This window comes from Eriocheir sinensis, chromosome 63, assembly GCF_024679095.1.
Source record: "Eriocheir sinensis breed Jianghai 21 chromosome 63, ASM2467909v1, whole genome shotgun sequence".
Classification (NCBI taxonomy): Eukaryota; Metazoa; Arthropoda; class Malacostraca; order Decapoda; family Varunidae; genus Eriocheir; species Eriocheir sinensis.
The window spans coordinates 10555735-10572058 of NC_066571.1; the positions used below are offsets into that span (position 1 = coordinate 10555735).

General features: G+C 43.6%; 1 protein-coding gene across 1 annotated transcript in view; it reads right to left on the minus strand.

Annotated features, from left to right (window-relative positions):
* Positions 1–3275: 3275 nt before the first annotated feature.
* Positions 3276–16324, minus strand: part of LOC126987032 (dopamine receptor 2-like) — a 141094-nt gene continuing 128045 nt past the window's right edge. The window contains exon 4 of the mRNA XM_050843683.1: positions 3276–7289. Within this exon, the coding sequence (XP_050699640.1) occupies positions 7134–7289 (156 nt within the window). The 3' untranslated portion in view covers positions 3276–7133. The remainder of the gene's footprint in view (positions 7290–16324) is intronic.

A 16324-nucleotide genomic window follows, 5' to 3' on the forward strand; every position in this document is an offset into this window, starting at 1 on the left:
ATTTTTCTGATGTGCGTACTAATCGGACGGGTGCGTACAAACTGGCGAAGATACACAATACAGCCAAGTGATACAGCGTCCTCGCGGGAGACACAGAGAGGGTACAGCGGGCGTGTATGTATCTTGGGGCGTGGGCGTGGGCGCAGACATTCAATGATATGGTCTATGTACAGTAAGGGAGACAAAATGTACACACACACACACACACACACACACACACACACTCACACACACACACACACACACACCGTTTTTTCAGTTGCGTATAGCCTCGAATTCCCTGCAAAGATTTCTTCCTCCGTTAACCATAGACAAGCATATGCCTCTCCTTCACACCCTTCAAATTGGCCGAGAAAATAAGACAAACCTCTATTATGTCATTTCGGTTCCTCATGAATTATAGGGTCAATTTTGCTGTGTTTTGCTTCATACCAAACTTCTTGTATCTTTCTAGCTATTCTTTATTATTGTGTATAGCTAAACTTTCGTCCTGCAGTGCCCTCCGACCTTCAGCCCAGCACGCCTCGCCTGGATATCACGTATTGGTTAGCTGTCACTCCGCCGCGCCGGCATATTGTCAGCTGGCGGTCCTCAGTGCCGACGCCGTATGGTACAAACACCTTTAGCTCCTCCACCTGGCACCATTTACAGGCCTCGAAGTGCCAACTGTTCTACTCAACAACAACTGTGGCGTAAAGATATTCTGTCGCCGAGTGAGCTGGCGCCTCGTTTCAATCGCTGATCCAAAGTCGGAATGACCTGAACGTGTCTTTGGCAAGGGGAGTTTTTTTTGAGTGAGTTGTGAACTATTAGAAGTGGTCGCCAATGCTTCTGTAACAAATCTCTTATGGTCCTATACTTCTTTCCTTCTATATTTCCCACTTAATAGTCGGAATGACCTGAACGTATCTTTGGCAAGGGGAGTTTTTTTTGAGTGAGTTGTGAACTATTAAAAGTGGTCGCCATTGCTTCTGTAACAAATCTCTTATGGTCCTATACCTCTTTCTATGTTTCCCACTTAATACATTCAATACTAACATAAGTACAACATGCACGCCTCATAAAACTTAGCCCATTACAGTTTCCGATTCTTGAATTTGTACCACTTGGTCTTTGCTGCCTTGTGTTAGCATGCTCTAGCTCTGTTCAGTAACACAGTACACTCCAGCTGCCATTATACAGTCGTACAGCAAACACGTGCAGTAGACACATCCCCACCAGGGCAGACACAGACTCACTCGCTGGCTGGGTGGTGGAGTTGGGTGATCCTTTATTGGTGTTGTATTCCTAAGTCATTGACGCTAGTATGAGTGATTATATATGACACTGACTAACTCGACCTTCATTCCGTGTGTTGCCGGAATCGACTGTTGACGTGATGGGGTGGAAACAGGAAGGAAACCAAAGTAAACAGGAGTATACAGTGAAAATATAATATGCACATGTACTGTATAACTTATGGACTGAAGGAATTACATAGAACGTCAGGATTTGCCGAGTAGTGACGCGGGTGTACCAGTAAACCTTCCATTGTGACTTCAGGGAGGCGTGGAGAGGGATGGGAAGGGAAGGGGAAAATCAAGGAGCAGTGTATTGAGGGAGAACTTAACCTCGATGTCATAGGAAAGAGTTAGACTATTTGTATGTGGAGGAGTATAAGAAAATAGGGATAACTTACCACAATAAGATGAAGAATAGAGTGGGTAGTACAGAGGGGACAGCAGCCTTGAAATCATCAGAGGAAATCCTTGAAAGCTGAGCGAAATGATGGTGATATGAGACAAGGGGGAGAATGGGTTGCATGTTGTAGAACTGAATGAGAAGTGACTTTGTAGAGGAAGAGACGGAACATAGAGACAAATTACTACAATGAGACGAAGAGTAGAGTAGTGTGTTACCGCGGGGAAAAATATATCTTGGTATAGAAGTGAGAATAATCTTGGTAATAAACGAATGAGTGAAATGAGAGTGAAGTGATGGTAATATGAGATGAGAGAGGGAATGGTTATAAGTTGTATTTTTAAGTTGTGAGTGAGAAGTGATTTTGTGATGAAGAATGAAGAGTGAAAATGAACATAAAAGGTTACGGTATATGAAGTAAGGAGTGAAGGAAATGGCAAAATAATACCGTATATGAAAAGTGTGGATTATAACATGAGACGCTTAGCAGAACAATGAATATAGGAACCAAGAAATTAATATGAAGTGTTTTATGAAGTAAGGAATACAGAATGAAAGAAATGGTAAAATAATATATGAAAAGCGTTGATTATAACATGAGACTCTTAGCAGAACAATGACTATAGGATACAGAAAATAATTATAAAGAGTTATATGAAGTAAGGAATACAGAATGAAAGAAATGGTAAAATAATATATGAAAAGTGTGGATTATAACATGAAACTCTTAGCAGAACAATGACTATGGGATTCAAAAAATAATTATAAAGAGTTATATGAAGTAAGGAATAAAGAATGAAAGAAATGGTAAAATAATATATGAAAAGTGTGGATTATAACATGAGACTCTTAGCAGAACAATGACTATGGGATTCAAAAAATAATTATAAAGAGCTATATGAAGTAAGGAATAAAGAATGAAAGAAATGGTCAAATAACATGAAAAGTTTGGATTCTAACATGAAACCCTCAGCGAGAAAAAAAAATTAGGACCAACAAATGAATATAAATTGTGATATTCAACTCTCAACGAGATATCAATATGGGAACGAATACGAAATCAGTGGATATGAATCGTGATGTGAAACCCTTCGCGAGAAATGAATAATGGAACCCCCCCCCAAAAAAATAACTAGATATGAATTATGATATGAAAGTCCTTTATTGCGAGAAATTAATATGAAGCAAAATCAACTTGAGAATGAAATAAAAAATAATAAGATAAAGATACAGAATAAGATAAAGATTAAAATAGAAAGATATATGAAGCCCTATACGAAAAAAAATGTAGTAAAAAAAAGTCACCGTGGAAAAGAAGAAAAAAAAGATAATTTCGACTCCAAAATATTGATAGTGTTAACGTGACGCGGAGGAGAATCTAATCCCTTTTAAAAGAGAATCTGATCCTCTTTACACTTTCCCCCCAACTGATCGGCCTTTGAAGAGCGAGAGGGCAGATAATTTGTGTACTCTTCCGCTGATGATGCTGGAGGAGGAGGAGGAGGAGGAGGAGGAGGATTTGTAGGCCTATTACCATTTTTTATGACTTCTTGGCTTTGATTTATTATGGACGCATAGATTTTCCTCTTTAGGCAGTGTGTGTGTGTGTGTGTGTGTGTGTGTGTGTGTGTGTGTGTGTGTGTGTGTGTGTGTGTGTGTGTTTTCTTTGCCTACTTATCTACCTAAAATCTTACTTACCAACTTGTTTAATTCACTCATTCACTAACTATCTAACTCATTATTACTAAGTAACGAACTAACTAACTAACTAATCTGCTATCTATCCATATACCTATCTACCTATATCTATCTAGTATACTCGGACACACACACATATAGACCTGCAGAGTTATGTGTTATCCTGGGCAATGTATTATAGCATCGACCACAAATTTATCAGGCCACACATCACACCGCTCCGGACAGCTCGCCTACACACACACATCACGCGTTGATCAATTGGTTCTCTTGAAGGGCCACCAGCCGCCCGCACCTCTCTCTATATATATATCAACCTCCACCAATAAGATATCTCTCCTTGTGTTGTGTTGTGTGTTGTGTGTTGAAGTGCCTCCTCACCCTTGCTTTTTATAATCCTCCTACTCCTCCTCCTCCTATCCCTTCTAATTCTCCTAATCCCCCCTCCTTCTCCTCCTCCTCCTCCTCCTCTTATAATATCTTGGTCATTACTTTTAAACTCTTTGTTCACCTCCATTCATCACCTTTGGCTTTCGCTCCAAGCTGGAAAACAATTACTACCGTCAATGTTATCTATGTCTCTTTTAGTATCAGTCTACGGCGCCCTTGTTAGCAGCCCCCCCCGTCAGCCTTTGTGCGTGTTTGTGACGGTGTGGATTTTAATGGTCCAATCGTGTGTGTTTTGTTGTGTCTCTCCCGGTAGCCACGGTGGAAATTTTCGTTTGATTCCAGTGCAGTGTTTTTCTTTTTGTATTCATATTTTGGTTGATTGGTGGCGATGGTGTGTTGGTAGGACGGAGAATCAGGTGTGGAGAAAGGATATTGTAACCTTTGCCGGAGCAGGATTGAGTACACTAACATCGGGCAAAGAATCGTGTCTCACTTGGTAGCCACGGTGGAAATGTTCTTTGATTCCATAGCAGCGTCTTTCTTTTCCTATTCATGTTATGGTTGATTGGTGTCGGTGGTGTGTTGGTGGGACGGAGAATCAGGTGGAGAGGGGATATTATAACCTTTGCCGGAGCAGGATTAAGTACATAAACCTCGAAAAGAGAAACTGATGTTGAGAGGAAATTAAAATCCATGCCGGAGCAGGATAGGTCACACTAACGTCGGGCAATGAAACTGATGGAAAGAGGAGATTGAAACCATTGCCAGAGTAGAATTGAATACGCTAGCATTATACAGAGAATCAGGTAGGAAAGGGGAAATTGAAACCTTTGCCAGAGTAGAATTGAATACGCTAGCATTATACAGAGAATCAGGTAGGAAAGAGGAAATTGAAACCTTTGCCGGAGGATGATGGAACACACTAACGGTAGACAGAAAACCAGGTGGAGTTGGGAAAGGTGACTGATGATGGTTATACTGATGATGCTGATAATTGTGTATATGTTAGTGTGTGTGTGTATGTGTGTGTGTTTGTGTTGCGTTCTTATATACACCTATAAATATCAGTAGCAATTTATTTCTTCTTACTCTACGGTGGGTGAGTGATGAAGTGAGTCAGTGATGAGTGTGACATGAGAGACGAAAAGAGAGTGAATCCAGGGATGACGTGACTAGCAACACTGACTAGCAAGATATGACTGAGGTGACGGTGACGTGAGCATTCATACGAGACTTTTAGGATGAAAATATAAACTGAACCTTGACTAGATACTGAAGTGACGTGATGGGGATTGTGAGACTGAGTGAATGAGGGAATGTTTGGCTGTGACGAATGGAAACGATTGTAAATGATTGAGACTGGGATGATTGTAGAACGACTGGAAGCGATTGTAAGTGATTGTGAGTGAGGACAAGGGAATGTGTGGCTATGACTAATGGAAACGATTGTAAATGATTGTGAGACTGGGAGGATTGTAGAACGACTGGAAGCGATTGTAAGTGATTGTGAGTGAGGACAAGGGAATGTTTGCTTGTCACGAGTAGAAACGAGTATATTTTTTTGTATGACTGACTGGATTGTACGACAGAGATAATTTTAAGATGATTGTAAGCGATTGTGAGTGGGCGGGGTCAAGGGAGTGTTTGGTGGTGAGGATTGAAAGAGGTTTAAGCCGTGAGAGGACTACAGAATCACATTTTTATAAGTTACTAAAAAAAAAGTCTTCTATTCACTTTTGAAACTGGAGTATGGGAAAGTCATAGGAATGTGGCGACCGTGAGGGAATACCTATAAAGAGGTTTGGGTGGGGAGCTTCGCGTTGAGGAGCCCACGACTTGCTCTGGATAGATGCAGGAATACGGAAAGGGAAAGAGAGGTTGCAGGGAATCTAAGGGAATGCCAAAAAGAGGAGGTATGGGTGAGTTTGGGATCCCATGACAAGGAAAGGGTTAGAGGAGGATACATTGAACCTAAAGGAATGCAACAAAAGAGGGTCCAGTGAATGCCGTGTTGGGGAAACGTAGGAGGCGATACCATGAACAGAAAATGTATAGATTGATGTCATATTGAAAATTCTAATGAACTTCGTCTTAGGCTCTTGCTACACAAAACAGAGACTAGTGACTGTGATGTTGGCTGAATAAGGTGGCAAGGAAGGCGTCGAGGGACATATCATTACCATAGACTCTGTACTTTGCTTCAAGAGACTGTCTATAAACAAGAGATACGCGTGATATGTGTAGATTCGGGTAGAGGAATGACTTCAAGGGGACACACCATTAGCATAGTCTGTGTACCTGACTTCGTGGACTCTTGCTACTTAATGGAAACAAACACGAGACGATAATAGATTTAAATACACCACAGACAGGTAGAGGAGGCTCCACACAGGTGAGTAAATGATTGCTGTGGCCTCAGGCGTCTTGCTACCGGTGGAAGGTGACGAAGACATTGATGGCTGCTCTGAGGGTCGTCCGGTGTGATGGTCATGGCTTCCGGGTGTTGACTTGAGGGTCTAAGAGGTGACTGGGGGTCGTCCTGGTGGTGGTGGTGATTGTGGTGGTCGTGGCCTTGATATCACCTGAAAGGAAGGTCGTGGGTCTTGGGGTTTGGATATGCAAAGGTTCCTAGGAGGGTCGTGGTGGTCGTGTGGTGGTTGTGGTACAGGTGGAAAGGCAACGTGAACGAATATGATTTATCCTCTGGGGGTCGTAAGAGGTCGTGTTTTCTTGGTATCTGGACGACTTTATAATCTAGTTGAAAGGTTCTTCTGAGGTGGCCTTAGGGAACGTAGGCGACCATGCATTGATCTCTGAGGTTCTTGAGGGGTCGTGGTCTCTTGATACATGATTTTGAAAGGATCTCCGAGGGTTGATGTAGTCTTGGGGAACGCAGGCGACTATGCATTGATCTCTGAGGTTCTTGAGGGGTCGTGGTCTCTTGATAAATGGTCTTGAAAGGTTCTCTGAGGGTTGATGTGGTCTGGGTAACATGGGCGACTACATATTGTTTTCTGAGGTTCATGAAACGTCGTCATCTCTTGGTAACTGAGCTTTGAAGGCTCTCCTGAGGGTCGTGAGGGGTCCTGGTCTGTTGATATCTGGACTTAAAGGTTCTCTGAGGGCTGTGGTGGTCTTTGGTAACATGGGCGACTATACATTTCCAGCTGAGGTTCTTGAGAGGTCTTTTGGTATCTGGACTTGAAAGGTTCTCTATGGGTCATAAGGGGGCTGTTGATATCTGGACTTAAAGGTTCTCTGAGGGCTGTGGTGGTCTTTGGTAACGTAGGTGACTATGCATATCCAGCTGAGGGTCTTGAGAGGTCCTGGTCTTATCGGTCTCCTCTTGGTCTTGTCTTCAGCGTCTACTTCGAGGTCCCTCCCGAAGTAGCCGCGACGAGGGCGGTGGCGAGGGTGGCGGGTGGCACGGAGGTGTAGGGGCCGGAAGGGACGCAGGGCCGCGGCTCCCCACTCTTCATGAAGGACGTGCTGAGGGTGGAGACGACGGGGGTGACGATGATCTGCGGGAGGGAATTGGCGTTAGTGACTGTCCTCCGTAGGGTTAGTGGATGCATAGTGTTGGAATTCGTATATACAGTTAACAAGGGGTTCGGATTATCATACGTGGAGTTAAGATATGTACAGAGTGTTGGAATCCTTATACACAATTAACAGGGGATCGAACTCTTTTAAAGGTGTGCAGCAGTACGGAAGTTATAGAATGGAGAGTTATAGTGATTGTCTTCTACGTGGGGTTAAAAAGTGCATAGAGTGTTGGATTCCTTATACACGGTTAAGAAGGGGATCGGATTTTCTTAGGGTCTGTTATAGCAAGGAAGTAATAGAATGGGGAGTTGTGACTGTCCTCTACGCGGGGTTAACAGGTACATATAGGGTTGGAATCCACTTAACAAGGGATCGAATACTTTTAAGGTCTGTAATAATAAGGAAGTAATAGAATAGGGAGTTATAGTTACTGTCCTCCACGTGGGGTTAAGGGAGAGGGTTGGAATACTTATACGTAGTTAACAAAGGGATCGGGTTCTTCTAAAGTCGACAATAGTGAATAATGAGTGAGAATAGAGAGTTGTAGTGACTCCTCTACGTAGGATTAAGAGCTGCATAGAGTGTTGGAATCCTTATACACAGTTAACAAGGGAATCTGATTCTCTTAATATTCGTAGTATTTAGGAAGGAGTGAAAATGTGGAGTTGTACAGACTGCCCAACCCAATAAGTAAGTCTCTAAATACTTTAAATGGGGTATCAGATTCTCTAAAGGGTTTAATAGTAAGAGTGAGGGGGTGTATATTTAATTGGTGTTGGATTCCATATATTCTTCGATACACAGTTCAAAGGGGATCACGTACTTAAAGTGTAAGGTATGTATGTGATGTTGATGTTCGCTGGATCGGAAGAGTCATCGGAGGGGAACTGAGCAGTGAGATCATAGGGTGTTTGATCGCCTCAGTGGCCTCTTTGAACTCATACGTATAGGCGATAGGGGATCAGATTCCTCTCATATGAATGGTAATGTCTGATTGTGTTTGTAGTCATTTTATTTGCCAGTGGATGTTTTTTCTCGGCTACAAAGAGGTGTGTGTGAGTGAGTCTGTGTGTGGGGGAGAGGGGGAAGGGGCACTTGCGAGTATGAGCGTGTGTGTGTGCGTGTGCGTGTGTGTGTAGTGTTTTTATGTAATCCCTTTTGATGTGCGTAATCTGGCGCACATTAAAGGGATATTGTTGGCGGCGCTTCGGAAAATATATTATGGCGCCGTGCCCTGTCTGTGTCACGAGCTTATATTTAGGCACGCCTGGCTGGAGTGTGCGTGTGTCTGTGTGTGTGTGTGTGTGTGTGTGTGTGTGTGTGTGTGTGTGTGTGTGTGTGTGTGTGTAATGAATTCTGTATGTGATGGAGGGCTTCATTTTCCCTAGTTTAAAGTCTAGATTGAGAGGAATATTTCACTGAGGATTTTTAGCTAAACTTTTTTTTCTCACGTTTATGCTACTCGTTAAGCTCTATAGGGTCTTATGGGCGGCTAGGAGAGAGGGAGGGAGCGAGAGAGGAAGAGAAAAAGGGCAATGACTTAGGCGGAAAGGGTCATTATATATCCTTAGTAATGTGTCTCTTGCTTCCCTTTCTTCTCTTTTCTAGTATGGGGAGACACACACACACACACACACACACACACACACACACTCCTGCGTCAGTGAGTGCCACCGTGCCATCACCATCAGCCTCGTCATGCTAGGAGGGTTCAGGCGTGCCACGGCAGCATGGACCAGCACTTCATGACTCTGTTCTTCGCGTCATGCTCCGGGAACGCGGCTCATAGTGTCATGCAGGGTGCGAGGACTATGCTAGGTCATGCAAAGTGTGTCTTACTCATATAAAAAGTACATGCCTTGTTTTGTTTTCTTTTAGTTGAGGTTACTGAGGTTATCTACTTTCTTTTTTCTTGATTTTTTTTTATTGATAATTGGCTTTGGGTTACGAGTTTTATATCTCAAAAAAAAAAAAAATTAAGGTTATTTTGGGTTAGTTACGTAAACGTCTTCTGGCATAATATTTTTTCTTTTATATTTTTACTAAACTTGCTGTATTTAACGAGCTGCTTGGGGCCGGATATCTACGTCAACAGTTTCCGGCTTAGTTATTTCTCTGTTATTTTTTCCCCAAAAGTTGCTGTATTTAACGAACTTGTGGGGAAGGGAAGGTGGGGAGGATATCTATGTTAACGGTTTCTGATTATATTTTTTTCTCTCATTTATTTTTCAAAGTGGCTGGCTGTATCTAACGAGCTCGGTGGCTGCGGATATCCACTTAACGGCTTGTCACGATTATCTGTTCTCCTTTTTATTTTCCGAAGTTGCTGTAATTATTTTTATCGTATATGTTTTCCGAAGTTGCTGTAATTATTTAATCTTTTTTTTCCGAAGTTGCTGTAATTATTTTTGTCGTATATATTTCCCGAAGTTGCTGTAATTATTTAATCTTTTTTTTTCCGAAGTTGCTGTAATTATTTTTGTCGTATATATTTCCCGAAGTTGCTGTAATTATTTTCTCCTTTTTCTTCCCGAAGTTGCTGTGATTATTTTTCTCATATATAATTCCCGAAGTTGCTGTAAATATTTTTCTCATATATAATTCCCGAAGTTGCTGTAAATATTTTTCTCATATATAATTCCCGAAGTTGCTGTAAATATTTTTCTCATATATAATTCCCGAAGTTGCTGTAATTATTTTTGTCATATATAATTCCCGAAGTTGCTGTGATTATTTTTCTCATATATATTTCCCGAAGTTGCTGCTATTATTTTTTTTCATATTCATTTTCCGAAGTTTCTATAATTATTTTCTCCTTGCTGTAATAATTTTTCTCATATTTATTTCCCAAAGTTACTGTGTTTTACGATCTCTGTGGCGCCGAATATCTACGTAAACGGCTTGTGACTTTATTATTTTTTCTTATAATTTTCCCGAAGTTGCTGTATTTTTAACAAGCTCAGCGGCGCAAGGTGTCCACGTAACGGCCTGTGACTTAATTATTTTTCCATATTATTTTTTTTCACAAGGTTGCTGCATCTAACGATCTCTATGGCGCCGGCAAACAGGACCATCGTTCACCCCGGCGTTCACTGGGCCGAGCTAATTAATAATCTACGCCGTGACGTTGTTTTTTTTAATTCATCAAAAACGTCAGATGCAGCAACGTTTGTCTCCCGTGGAAGAGGCAAGAGAGAGGTGGTAGTGGCGGAGGTGGGTGGGGGGGTGTGGGGGGCAGATATGATGGTGGTGGTGGTACTGGTGGTGGTGGTGGTGGTGGTGGTCATCCATTTAATGGTGCGTAAGGAGAAGTTAATTGAGTGAGAACACCTCCACTTTCTCCCTAGAAGGATGGGAGGAGGAGGAGGAGGAGGAGGAGGAGGAGGTGGGGTGGGGCGAGTCAGATGCAAAGGAAATAGAAAGAGTATGGAAGAAAATGGAGCGATGAAGAGGAGCAAGAATTTAGATCAAGAGAGAGAGAGAGAGAGAGAGAGAGAGAGAGAGAGAGAGAGAGAGAGAGAGAGAGAGAGAGAGAGAGAGAGAGAGAGAGAGAGAGAGAGAGAGAGAGAGGAGAACTTTTTTTAACTCTCAGCCTACAGCGCCGGTAAACTTTCTTCATGGAGTCTGTTGGTCGGCTCCAGCCTGTTCGTGTCGCAGGCAAGGTGTTTATAGTGTCGCCATTCTTGCTTGGCTCATGCTGTCCCCCGGAGCTCCACTTGATCCTCTTTATAATTTCAATAGAGTTCACCGCCGCCAACACGTTCGGAGTTCTCCTTTATCCACTCAGAGGAACGAACTGGCGGTAATTCAAGGGACAGAGAAGCTCAGGAAACAAAGGTGCAGATAATGGAGAGTCAGGATCAGTGTAGTATAGGAGGTAATGAAGAGGCGAGACAAGAGGCAGCGTGAGAGGGAGGAACAGGAGGCGGAACGTTAAAGGAAACAACACTGCATTCTGTATTCCGAGCCAGCCTGTTCATGCTCTCTGGCTTGCTGGTTTGTTTACGCGCTCGCTTATACGTGCTTACTCTCCGCCCCCGACTCAGCATTCTTTCTGGGTCAAGAGTGTTTGGCTCTGCCTGAACGAGTCTACCTTTGCTTTGTTTTACCGTGGTTCAGGATCTTTTTCACGGCCAACCTAAACCTAGGGATAAAAATAGGTTAAGAGATGCTATTTACGAGAGACTGTGACATTTTCCTTTAGCTGTCCTGTTTCCTTTGTCTTATTCTGATTTAACATCTTTTTAATCGGCAACCTAAAGTTAGGGATTCTATTTACGAGGGACTGTGACATTTTCCTTTAGCTGTCCCGTTTCCTTTGTCTTATTCTGATTTAACATCTTCTTGATCGGTAACCTAAACCTAGAAAATGGCTTGAGGACAGGTGTTTCAGAGGGACAGCTGCATACTTTTCTGGTTGTCTGGTTTTCTTAGTTTTGTATTGGTTTGGCATCTTTTTGAACTGGTGATGAAAATATGTTGAGAGACGCTATTTTAAGATTGACAGGGACATGGTCTTCTGATTGTGTCTCCTCCCGTCACCTTTGTCCGTGTTCCCCCTGGCTCTCACGCCCCATCAAGGCGGAGAAAAGAAGAGGCAGACCAGCAGGAATCCGGGGCGTCCTTTAACACTGATGGCGTGTGTAATCCCATCCGTCAGCGCAGGGCCGAGAAATGCATGCCTCTCGCGCCGCTCTCTGTGTGTGTGTGCCGGGGAATGCGGGGAGTTATTTTGGGAGCGACGATCGTGTGAGCCGCGACGTTTTGAGGAAATGAATTAAACTCGAATGCCACTCCAATGAACGCCGCTGGAAGCCCGCCGTGCCAGGGGCTTACACGCCTCGCCTCCCGGGTGATGAGTTAATCTATTTATTATTCAGATGAGTTCGTTTGGCGCCCTTGGTCTGCCGTGGTCTGCTCGAGGTCTAGGCCATTCATTAGTGGGCTGCAGCGTCCTTCCTTCCTTCCTTCCTTCCTTCCTCCCCCGTGTGTTTGGAGAGGTGAAGGCAGGGGAGGGTGGAGGGGTGAATTAGTGGGCTGTATCATTCTTCCTTCCTTCCCCGTGTGTGTGGCGAGGTGAAGGCAGGGGAGGGTGGAGGGGTGAATTAGTGGGCTGAAGCTTCCTTCCTTCCTTCCTTCCATTGTGTGTTGAGAGGTGGAGGTGAGGGAGGGTGGATGGGTGAATTGGCAAGGTTGATTTCTTTCCTTGTTCCTTTTGTTCTGGTCTTAGTATTCCGTGTATGTCCAAATCTATCCTTTCTCTTCGAAGTATATCCCCTCAGACCACCATCTCTTACGTCACTTCTGTCCTGCTCTTAATATTCTGTGTATGTCCATATCCACTTTTCCTCCTCGGTGTATGTCCCCTCAGGCCCTTCCTCTCCCTCATATGTAGCGCTAGGCCCCTCCTTTCCCCAGAGAGGGTGTCAAGGCGCCCCAGTTATCACTACTCTTCTTTTGGTAGGCTTTGGCAGCGAGGACATCTCACACACTGCTTTCATTTCTCCCACTCTCCATCTCTTCCTCACTCTGTCTCTTTCTGTCTTTCTCTGCTTTTGCCTCTTTCTCTCTCAAACACGTACACACGCAAACACACACACACACACCCTACTGCACTACATTACATCACACCACACCACACCACACCACATCACACCACACCACATAACACCTCCCTACCACACGTCACCACACCTTTACACAGCTGTGGGGGCAAAAAATACGATTAGCAGTAACAACTCTTGAACAGAACGGTATAAGCTTTGATACTATACACTAGAGCAAGCGTTCGTGCGGTGCTAGCTATCCATGCGTACGTCACTGAGCCATAACTACGTCACCTCATGTACCCGTCACATACTAGGGGACAGGGGAAGAGGACGAGGAAGAGGGGAAACAGTACATAAAGACATCAGGCTTGAGGGATTATTAACAGCTGAGTATTTGGCATGCAAGTGTAGAATGCAGAGGTCCGTCCACGCTAACCTGGCAAACAAGCCCCGCCCCTTTCACCGCTCCGTGTATATCATTGGCCGGGTCACAAGCAAGCCACGCCCACTAACCAACCAGGCGGCGTGTGATTGGTGGATGCTGGGCGAGCGTGTCTGATCTGGGCGGGGCTTATTCGCCAAGTTAGCGCGAATCGGGTATCTCGGGGTCATTAAAGGGTCATAACACTCATATGCACGGCGGGGTGAGGGAGACATACCACAGGAGGCCATCTGAGGCACCAGGGAAGCGGGCCACCAGGGGAGCAGTCACCAGGGGGGTGGAGGGGAAGGGAGTCACACGATGGAAGCTGAAGCGAAGCACCCGTCGATATGGAGAGGAGGAGGAGGAGGAGCAGGAGGAGCTTGCTTTGGTTTGAAGGGTAATGGTGATGGTAAGGGTGGCGAAGGAAGATATATATATAGGCAAGAGAAGAAAGAGGGAGGGTGATGATTGTGACGGCAAGATTTGTGATAGATATGTTAGTGGTGGTGATGATAGTAGTGAAGGTGATGATGATGTAGGTTGTAGAGGAAGGTAAGACAGAGAAAAGGGATGAAGGATTAGGCTTAGAGTTAAAAAAAGTACGTTAATGAAACTCCATTAGGATATTAACAGACAGAAAAACAGCTGTTGGGGAGATGCTTCTTGGAATGGGAGAAAGTGAAGAACTATATAGTGGATGGAAGGCAGCGATGGATGAAAGTACAGTGGATGAAGTGACAAAACATGATCTGTAAGAGACAATGAAGTGACGGATGAAACAAAAAAAAAAGGACGATGAGAAACAAGGGAAGTGACAAAACATGATATTTAAGGAGACAGTGACATGACGGACGAGACGAAAAGAACTGGGCGATGAGAAACGAGGGGAGTGTAACAGATGGAAAGACATGATCAGGGAGGGACAAAGACGTGACGGATAAGACAAAACAGAGGAGAACGAAGAGGCAACGGGAAAGAGGAGGATAAAGACACGGCTCAAGGTTGTCAGCGTGTATGCTATCATTAAATTCCTTGTATTCCTCCACTCCTAGTTATTGTTTTCATGGGCGTATTTTTTTTACAGCAAAGGAGACAGCACAAGGGCACAAAAAAAGAAACAATATAAAAAAGCCCGCTACTCGCTGCTCCTGTAAAGAATCCGAAGAGGTGGCCGAAAGAGCAGTTCAATTACGTGAGAAGGATGAAATTTTTGCGCCACACTATTTCTAACAGAGACAATTAATATGTTGGGTATAGCCACTGGTCCGTAAAAGGGGTTCGTGTTAAGGCTTACTCACACCCATACCCACATTTCATAAGACTGTCGTAGAGGTTGTGTTAGTACTGCCATGGGTAGTTTAATGAGCCTAGTGATAGTTTGACAAGGCTTCTGTACCATGAATATCGGAAACACAAATGGGAACCCGACTCATTTTCTTTGTGGTTTTTGGAAATGTTTGATATGTGAGCCGAAACTGTCTGAAAATAAAGGAATAGATAGATAGACAAAGAGAGGGAAGGAGAAGTAAATGATCCGTGTAGTTCATAAGAAGAGAGAGAGAGAGAGAGGGGGGGGCTTTGACAGTTCGATTCAGGTCAGACGTAAACTCCTTCCCAAACAAACACACACGCAAGAAAAGGGTTAAACCAGACACTTGGAAAGACACCCAATGATTATATAAGAAAATGGGTTACACGGAAAATAGGGAACACACAAACAGACAAACAGACAGACAAATAGACGGATGTTAGCTACTTGGATATGGAGAAAATGCAAACGTATACGAATGATAAGATATATATAAAAAAAAAAGGTGGAGGTGGTGGTAGTGGTGGTGGTAGTAGTAGTAGCAGTGGTGGTAGAGATATTTTCAAACCGAATTATATATGGAAGGTCGTTAGGTGCGAGGCAAAAAGAAAAAGGGAAATCACATCAAGAATATAATTTTTAGGAGCTGATTAAAGGTGAAGTGAGACGAGGAGGAGGAGGATGGGGGGGTGAGGGGAGGGGGGGAAGGGGGTCAGAAGTCCTCGTAGGGGTCAAACTGAAATATAGAAGCAAGATGGGTGAGAGAGAGAGAGAGAGCGAGGAGAGGAGAGGAGAAGAGAGGAGAGGAGAAGATGGATACGAAGAAAAGAGAAAAGGGGAAAAGAGAAGAGAAAAAAAGAGAAAAAAAAGCAGAGAAGGGAAGGGAAGAGAAGAGAGGAGAAGAGGAGGGATAGAGACAGAGTTAGAGAGACAGACAGATAGACAGACAGACAGATAAACAGAGAGACAGAGATAGATAAATGCAGAGACAGAGACAGGCAGACAAACAGACAGAAAGAGAGGCAATAATATAACAAGCAGAGGACCAATAAATGAGCTGTTAATAAAATCCTGAGGTGAGGAAAGGAAAAAACGGTGCAAGTCAAATTATTAATGCTGGTTAGTTGACAATGGCACAAAATTATCGATAAAAAAAGAACAACAGCGGTCAGAGGGGAGGAACTATATAGTCTGGCATGAAAAGGGCTTGAGTTAGAACCTTAAGTAATGCCTCTGATTAGTCGCTTCTAAACACTATGTAATGTTAGGTCTGTATCTATATTTGAAGGACATGTACATTAGATCCAAAAGCCATCGGTGCATTCATTTCGTCGTTCAGAGACAGGTAGGTAGTGTAATACTCCTTGCTCAAGACTGTTATCATCATTAGGATGCTAACTACCATAACCTCCCCTAAGTTAGTCAAGACACTGTTAGAAACTGTTAGTCACTGTAGAGGTGTCATCCCGCTATGCTGCACGAATGAACAAAAACAAGCAAGGGGAAAGTGTCATATTATCAAGTCCACATATTGATAAAGTAAACCCGCGCACATATATGGTATTAAAAGCCTGCCTATTTCCAAGCCTGCAGTGACGGGAGGACCACATCAAAGCGAGGAAAAAAGGCCACATTAGCAAGCCTGCAGTGAAATAAGTCCCACATGGAAAAGCCACGTTATTAAGCCTGCAATGAAAAAGGTCCCACAACTAAAGGCTACATTGTTAA